The sequence below is a fragment of the Geospiza fortis genome, unplaced genomic scaffold (genome assembly GCF_000277835.1).
Source record: "Geospiza fortis unplaced genomic scaffold, GeoFor_1.0 scaffold40, whole genome shotgun sequence".
Lineage (NCBI taxonomy): Eukaryota > Metazoa > Chordata > Aves > Passeriformes > Thraupidae > Geospiza > Geospiza fortis.
Window position 1 is genome coordinate 12,756,143 of NW_005054297.1, and position 8,733 is coordinate 12,764,875.

The following is an 8,733-nucleotide window of genomic DNA, read 5'->3' on the forward strand; positions in this document are numbered from 1 at the left end:
TTTACGAGCCACCTCACTGTACCAGTACAGTTCCTGTGCTTCTATCTGTTTTCTTTATCAATCCATGGTTCTGAATTAGACAGTTGAGATCAATCAAACACATGAAAAGGACCATACTATTTTATATATTATAGTATTGTGACTTCTTGGTACCGTAAATTGTGCAATCTGCCAAGCACAATGAGCTGACATAATTTATAAAACAAAGTGGAGACTAGAGTTTATACCAATTTGAGAGACTGCATTACATAAATATAAGCTGCTACTGAAAATATTTACATTAGAAGAATCTCATTTCATACATTTATTTTTAAACACATCAGAAATCTGATTTCCTGATCTGCTGGGGTAACATATAAATTGCAAAAAAAAATAAGATTTTGGAAAGAAATTCAGAGAGATGCAGGCAATATGCCTGTAAAGAACCTTTTCTTTCCTTTTAGAATTGGGTACAACTTACTTGCCATCTTGGGGAATGGACCAAATCTTGGACTTGCTGAGAAAATGCCTACAATAAAAGGAAATGGTCAGAAAGCTTATTCACTTGAGGAACTCAGCAGCACTCAAAACCAGCACTAATTTTCCTACAGATTTTGCATTTCTTAAGGTGAAGATGGTATGAAGTCCATTAACTCAGATTTCAGTACATCAGAGCACTTTCTATTCCACTAGTTCTTAGTGCATGTGTTTTGGGGCAGTTCTACAGTCACAGGAGGAAGAGAATCTGGACTTTGCAGGATTCTCCTCAGGCAGGAGTTCAGAGTGTAAACCAACATGAAAGCAGCAGCGTAAACCAACATGTCTGCCACTGGTGACACCTGCAGCACTGCAGAGGAAGTGATGGTGGCTTATGTTTCACACAAACCAACCTTGCATATAAAACACAAAATTAAATCTCTTACACAGGGTCCAGCTCCTTGTGCTGTGATAAGTAGGATGAAACTGCTCTTTGGTAGTTTTCCATGGCTATCAATTAAAATTGTACCACTCGTATCTAGCCTTCCCCTCTGCAGAGGAAAGATCACACATTTTCGCCTTTAACAGGAGAACACAGTGTGCTAAACAAGAAAAGCAAAAAATTATCTTTAGCTTTTCCACCAAAATCCAGTCATCTCAGGAGGTGAAACCAGTTTTCCTTTGAGAACTATGTGTCTGGCAGAGGAATGCCATGCTGTGGAGGAGGGCTCCACACAGCAAGATTACCATGGCAAAGGGAAGGGAAGTAAACACTGGTTGCACTGTTACATGCATTCAGACAGTAATAATAAGGCTTAGAAGCTCCAGCATCTTCTAGAGGCAGGGTACTGTGTGCAGCCATCAGAAGAAAGTATTTAGACAGAGGATTATTCAGCCCATGCTAAGCACAAGGACTTTTGCCCACTGTGATCTATGCAATTTTATACTGGGTCTCTCGGGGAAGGGAGGAACAAAAGTGTTGTTTGTTTCTAATCATGCCACTCCAACTGTTGACACACAGTAATGGTTATTTACTAAGAGCATTTGTTACTTCACAGCTGATCAGAAACATCCAAGTACAATGAACAGAAACTGAGAAGAGTACCTGGTGCCAGAGGCTGGCATGTTACTACAGAGACAGCCCCGGTGCCCTTCCTATCACTGCTCACCCTTTCTCCAATGTGTAATCCTTCTCTGACACACTCTTACTCCTTCCCTCCGTGTCTCCCTACAAGCTCAGAGGTCAAGGATGGAGTAGGATACCCACATCAGCCTCTTGTGATACAGTTTAGCAGATTTCAGGGTGGATGCCCCTCACTCTCTCCCCAAAACACCAACCTCAACTTTATACATAGTCAAGGCCCCAGCAAGGGGGTTCATCCACCACATAAACAGAACACAATTTTCTTTTGTGTTAGCCTGCAGATCGTGAGCCATCTCTACAGAAAGCTCTCTGTCTCCTCACTTTGGCAGTACTCCTTGTCCCTTTGCACCAAAGCTGCAGTCATATTGATACACGGTCAGTGTCAAAGCATTGCCAGCATTTTCAAACAGAACAGTGAGAGCTCCAGTCCCCAGTGCTGACACTCTGCTCAGGCTGTACAATGCTCTGCCCCACGAGCTGCCCCAGTGAAGGCTCTACTCAACTCCAGGTGATCATGGTGACGAAATCCAGCCACCAGTCTTTGGATTTGCAAATTCTCTTTTCAGTTCATGCTCTTGCAAAAGAATGACTGTGGTAATGCATACATAATAATCAAATCACCATAGTAATGATGGTAATGAGCAAGAAGAATATTGATCTTGAAAACCAGCACTTTAATGATGTATTTTTTTATCTTTACCTTTTGAGATTAGCCCCTGGGTGACAAGCATGCTCCCAAGAGATAAAGGAAGAGCTGTGAAAATGAAAAGGAGAGTAGCTGGTATCAGCCAAAATTTGCTACATATTTGGTAACTACTCTCCTATGCATTAAATGTTTTCTGTTTCTAACGTTAAACACATTATTTCTAAACATTAACTTTGCCTACTGTCTTAATCACCTATTACATCTGCTCATTCAGATTACGTTCTCTTCAAAGCCATGATGTCCTCACACAGTGCCAGACATCAGCCATGCTGTAACATCTGGAGCTAATGCAATATATATATATTTATTAAATAATAGTTTCCACAATCTGAATATCTCCTCTAACTACTGCAACACTTGTAATGACAACAACTCCAATAAAACGCTGAAGCCCTTTTCAATCTTCTCCATTCAGGAAATATGTAATTTAGATACAAACTGAGAGGGTGGAAGTAAAGGATACTAAAACACCAAGCACTGATCTTTAGCTGTCTTAACATACAAAGAATTTCCCAAATCAAAGACACACAGCCATGCCTGCCTTCCATTCAAAGGCAAGGATAAGTATGTAACAAAGTAAAACATTCCTAAGGTGGTTGTTATAATGGACTTCAAGAATAGAACAAACCCTACAACTGCTGAAGTTCAGATTAAACAAGACCTCAATTCAACCACCTTTACCTACAACAATTATGCAAATAATTCAATTAAACCTTTAAGAATACAAAGCTAAACATGACAGAGTTACCCCACAACAGTGTTCCAACAAAAAAGCATTTTGCAGACAGCTTTGCATACATACATCAAGAAGTCATTCTGTGTGGTAAGAATGATTTTGGATCACTCACCTCTGTACCAGAAACTTTCCTGTTTGCATTCTTTAATGATTCTTGCAACCTCTCTGTCTTGAATTTGGGACATGGGACAAAATAGCATTGGCTGAAAGCATAAACATGGATTAGTTTACTGAATTTAATGTCACAGGAAAAAAAAATGAATCAATTAAAGAAGATAAATTATTTAAAAACAAATAAAATACAAAAACCTCCAAGCAAAATTCCTTTTTCTGCTGCTAGCAGTGTAATGAAATCGTGATACCCCAATACAGAAACAACTACATAGATTTTAAGTTTAAACAATCCATCTTGTTGGTCTTTACTTTCCTAAAATAGCTCAGCTGCTGCTTACCCCAGAAGCATATTGTTTTTTATCTGTTAGTCATTTCATTCTCATGAGCTACATTATGTCTCCCAGAAAGAAATGACAGGAAATAAAGGCAGAGTGGCAGTTTTCAAAAATCAAGTTCTGCTCTGTACAGAAGTCAACTGAAGTTCAATAAGAGCAGATTTTGCAAGTATTTAGAAGAGGGTCAACATAAATTCTGCCGGACTCCCCACTAGTAGAACTTTCTCTCTGAGCAATTTAAATATATCCATGGCATTAACTGAACTCAATAATACTGGCTTCACCCTAGTACAAATCAGGCCAGCAGCAGACTTCTTGAAGGTAGCTCTTTTTTCACCCATTGTGATTGTGAGGAAAAAGTGACAGTATTCTCCCTTGCATTCTATCCAGGGTATTGGCTTGTAAACATGAGGATTATTTTTCTTTCTTTAAGAAAAGACTCAGTGTTAGCATTTGACATGTTGTTATCAGCCATCTGAGATAAATGGTTGTACTGGTTTTGAATGGATGAGAGTTTATTTTCTCCATAGTAACCAGTGTGGTGCTAGGTTGTGGATTTATGACCAAACCAGTCTTTACAATACAGGGATATTTAACTACTGCTGAGTAGACCCTACACAGAGTCAAGGCCTGTTCTGTTTCTCAGGCTGCCCCACCAGCAAATCGGCTGGGGATGTAGAAGAATTTGGGGGGGGACAAAGCTGGGACAGCTGATCCCAGCTGATCCAAAGCATATTCCAATTCCATACCATGACATTGTGCTCAGCAAGAAAAGCCAAGGGAAAGGAGTTGTAATTACGTTAAAATTAATTGAAATTTTAACATTTTTCTGTAAAAACACATCATCTTCAAACATACACATTCTTGAAAGAAAAACCAGACATCACAGAAGAAGCAATGCCTTGGAAAAAAGAGTACATTCATCTATTACAGGATTCAATCTCCTTTTATGCCTGACTCCTTTTATGCATGATTTTATAGCCATAATAAGGAAATGCATTTACTGGCCATAGCCACACATTTCACATTACAGGTAATTAATATCTCAGCCCCTCTTCAAGCACTTCTCCCACAAAAGTTAATGGTGGAGCTAGGCAAACAATACAGAATTGGCTTCACTCCAGATCATAGAGGACCGTTTCAAACTGGTTTCAGAGCAAGGTCATAGGAAATACAGTAAAATACAAACAGGCTGCCTGAAAGATAAGGAAATGCATGTCAGAGTCCCAAGTGCACCAACAGGTTTTGCAACTCTTCTGCCCCCATACACACCCTGACAGCTGTTTACTTGCTTGGGCTCAGAGTCAGCTCTCCATGGCACAGTTGAGTAACACTGAGTTAGACTGCTGAGAAAACAGAAAAGCTCAGAGAAAGCAGCAGGAAGCTTTGCCCAGGGCCTCTGCCCTTCAGCTCAGAGCTGTATATAAGCTCAGCCCCTTGCCTTAACTGTGCTGTAGCTATACCATGGAGATCCTTACCCTGCCTTGCTAACTGATCACCCAGCTTAGCATCAGACTTGCCTGGCAATCACTGAACTGACTGTAGGCTGATCCTGGTTATCATCATTGGATCTGCTCTCCTCCTCTTTTTGGGTACTGTAATACTGTGCTCCCCGTACCTGAGGCCCTATCCCCCGCCACCCTGCTGTCACTTGTGCCTCTTCCTCGCAGATCAGCCCAGTATTGCTGCCCTCTGGTAGTGACTGGTTAGCAAAAAGTCATATCACATTTAAATTCCTTGATGTCTCCATCAGAGGGGAATGTCTATCTTCTGTAGAGCTGTAGACCAGATTCTTGTGTTGTCCTGTTCCCTTCTCCCCTTCTGAACATATGCACGCAGAGCTCGCTGGGGACAGACTGTACTGGACTTGTACTCAGACACCACGGCTATGCCAGCTTATAACTCAGGGCATAAATCAGAGCCTCAAGATTCACAATTCCCAGCCCTCTGAGCACAGTGAACCAGGAAAAATAACACACCGTTCTTTCCTCTCTTCATCTATATGCTTAAGCTAACAGACACCTATTTCTCTCTTCAATAAGAGCAACTGACGCAAAATCTGTTATTCATTAGCAATAGCATCGAAATAAAAGGGAGGAAACCCAGCTTACCCATCCAGGTTGCTTTATTGGAGGTGTCTGACTTCCCTGTTGACCTGTTTCAGAAGACATTGTCTCTTTCCTTGTAGTCTGCTACTGCTCTTGTTCAGCAGAAGCGTTTTATGCTTGGCTACTTCTCCTTCTGCAAGGTACAAAGGTAAAAAGTCAAGATATCATACTGATATTTGTAAGTCCAATGTTCATCTAGAAAGAAAAATGACCAGGTTGAAAGGAGTGCATTTTTTACAGCACAGAGCATCCTGATATACAATTTACAGCACAGTTTATCACTTACCAGCAACACAGAGTTGTGAATAACTTAAACAGGTAAGTCAGTAAATTAAATGTTGAATCGTGACCTAGTATAGTATTCTCAATCAAAAAGAAATGAAAATAAATATGACCAAGTAATTGAAAACCTTTCTAATTTTTTAATGTATTGCAGGTCCAAGAAACAGCCTCTTTAGTGTGCTGTCCAGAATTATTGCACTACTTCTATCCTCACTGCCATCATCTGAAGCCTGCATTCCATGGGACCCCCCAAGCAAGACTATCACAAACCACATCTGTGTCTCCAAAAACCCAATTCAGTTACAAACATCCTTAAAAAAAAAAAAACACAAAAGAATAAATAGATTCCAAAGAGTTTTAGAGTTGCAATCTTCCATGCTTGAGAGCTATGCTGCTAGGGAAAAGCGAGAAGGAAACTCATTTATTTGTAGGGCACTTCAAATAATCTAAATTGTGGTTTTTACCTAACTGCATGCTCTGGCACTTTATTAACATAGAAGGCATTTCTCCTTTTCTGAAAGTACCTTCTGACAATGGCGGCACTGAGCAAGGCTAAAGTGACTGCAAAGGGCAGAGTTAAATAGAAAAGATATGCAACAATTTACTGATCAAAATTTTTTTGGCATTCATAATATTACCATATAAACAACTTCCTGCACTTATTTTGGGGTCAGTTACACAGCTATGAAGTTCAAGCAACATCTGCTTCATATACACTAGATATTCAGACAGGAAAGCTTTTTTAAGCAATAGGAGCAACACAACCTTCTATCCCCTTGGTAAAAAAAAACTTGAATAAAGCATTGAATTCACATCAACCTGCACTTTATTCTCAGACACAAAAATGACAATGATCACTGTGTCTTTGAAAAACCATAAGTTTGAAAACCCACATTCTATGAGGAAAGCTCACAGCTCTACACCATCGTCCTCAATCTGAGAGCAATTTAATTTTCATCAGTCTCTTGTCACTTAATGCAAAAAAAATGGCATAAAATATAAGAAAGACACATAAAAATTTAAAGATGTTTGTGTCAATCAAAAATGAATCAAATTTTCTTTTCTTATCTGCTTTTTTATTCTTATCTGCTCAGAAAGCCTACTTGTGCAGACGGCTGCATAAAATAATCACTGGAAACAGTTTCTAAATGCTGCAACAGATTTACAGCGCTTGTCTTTTCCATGATAATAAAACAGCTGAGTCACAGGAGGAAAAAAAATAAAATGAAGGGAAAAGAGCCGGTATAAATAAAGATTACAGCTATTTGCAGTTTGCCATGGGCCTCCTATATTGGCCTAAGCACACATTTCTCCTGAATTATAAGATATTCAGCTATGCTACTGCTTCAACATAATGAAGAATCCCAAAAATATTTAGCCCTTTAAGCAGCCTCATGGTACATCTCCCACATGGGATGAAAGCTGAGGGCTAAACTGGCAAGAATGAAACAAAGAGACAGAGTTGATGTCATCAAAATATTATGTAACTGACTTATTAATATTCATACCTAGCAGACAAGCTATCTCCTATCTGAGGAATGTCAAAATGTTCTAATATTTCAAGCACCCGTGTCTTGGAAAGACTACTGTTATCCCAAAAAATAACTATATTCCCATTAGCTCACTGGAGAAATGTAATTTCTTGTAATTTTCTGCAATACTCATTGCTGTTTTCTCAACCTTACACGTAATTCTCAGTGCAACAATTAAGTGTATATTCTGGGAAGAATTTCCCAGTTATATTATTCTGTTGAAATGAAATACCTATATAATACAAGATTAAATCGATGTGGTTTGCAAGGATCAAATAGTCAAAAAACTTACTCTTTTACAAGAAACGTTCTGGATAATTTCTTCATTTTCAGAAGAAAATGCTAATTTTAGGCTCCTGAAAATATCTCACAGTTTGAATACCTCTAATGGGATAACAAAGAAGCAGTATGCAAGAAGATAGCTAAGTTTTTCAAATATGAGAGTTGTCCACTTCATACACTGTGCTTTCAATAAAAAGCCTCCTTCTGAATAGGAATAATAACCCCATAATTTCTAGGGCTAGAATTTCAGGGCAGAAAGCAGGGAGCCAAAATTGCTTGTATTAACTGGTCCATGCAGCGGGCTATGACGCCCAGGGCAGGCACCACTCATCAAAGATTTCAGAGAGGTGCTTCAAGGATCATCGTGAGGAAGATTACAAGCCTCAACATGATGTTTCACACCTATCTGCAACTGGTTCTCTGAAATAAGAGCCTGAGTTTAAAACGAAGGTGAGTCTACAGAGTAGCTGCACTAGGTAGTCAATGAAAAGGACCCTACCAACAACCTGAGAGCACGGGGAATGCCCCACGCCTGCTCAGCCCTGCTCAGTGCCCACACCCAGGACAGTGCACGCCTGGCCAGCACTGAGGATTTCTGTCCTACAATCACAGAACCGATTAAGCTGGAAAAGGCCTCCAAGATCATCGAGTCCAACCTATGACCAAACACCACCTTTTCAACTGAACCATGGCACTGTCGCATCCATTCCAATGTCTAATCACCCTTATTGTGAAGAAATTCTTCCTAATGTCCTCCTCTGGCACAGCTGGAAGCTACGTCCTCTTGTCGTCTGGGAGAAGAGACCAATCCTCCCCTGGCTACAGCCTCCTTCCAGGGGCTTATAGAGGGCAATAAGGTCTCCCCGAGCATCCTTTTCCCCAGGTCAAACTCCCCCAGCTCTCTCAGCCGCTCCTAGCAGGACTTTAACCCCAGACCCTTCAGCAGCTCCGTTGCCCTTCTCTGGACACGCTCAAGCACCTCAGTGCGCTTCCCGAACTAACGGGCGACAGCACCGTCGGGCTGCGGCAGCACAGGCC

At 40.4% G+C, this 8,733-nt stretch overlaps 1 protein-coding gene across 3 annotated transcripts in view; it reads right to left on the reverse strand.

Moving 5' to 3' along the window:
- The window catches only part of OCIAD2 (OCIA domain containing 2), a 13,916-nt gene extending 5,963 nt beyond the window's left edge, over positions 1–7,953 (reverse strand). For 2 of the 3 annotated variants that reach the window (XM_031055311.1, XM_031055314.1), the window contains exons 1-5: positions 7,706–7,953; positions 5,603–5,732; positions 3,155–3,245; positions 2,301–2,354; positions 461–508 (exon numbers count right to left, since the gene is read on the reverse strand). In XM_031055311.1, coding sequence (XP_030911171.1) covers positions 461–508; positions 2,301–2,354; positions 3,155–3,245; positions 5,603–5,662 — 253 coding nt within the window. In that variant the 5' untranslated portion in view covers positions 5,663–5,732; positions 7,706–7,953. The remainder of the gene's footprint in view (positions 1–460; positions 509–2,300; positions 2,355–3,154; positions 3,246–5,602; positions 5,733–7,705) is intronic. The other variant, XM_031055317.1, reaches the window with a different exon arrangement.
- Positions 7,954–8,733: the final 780 nt, after the last annotated feature.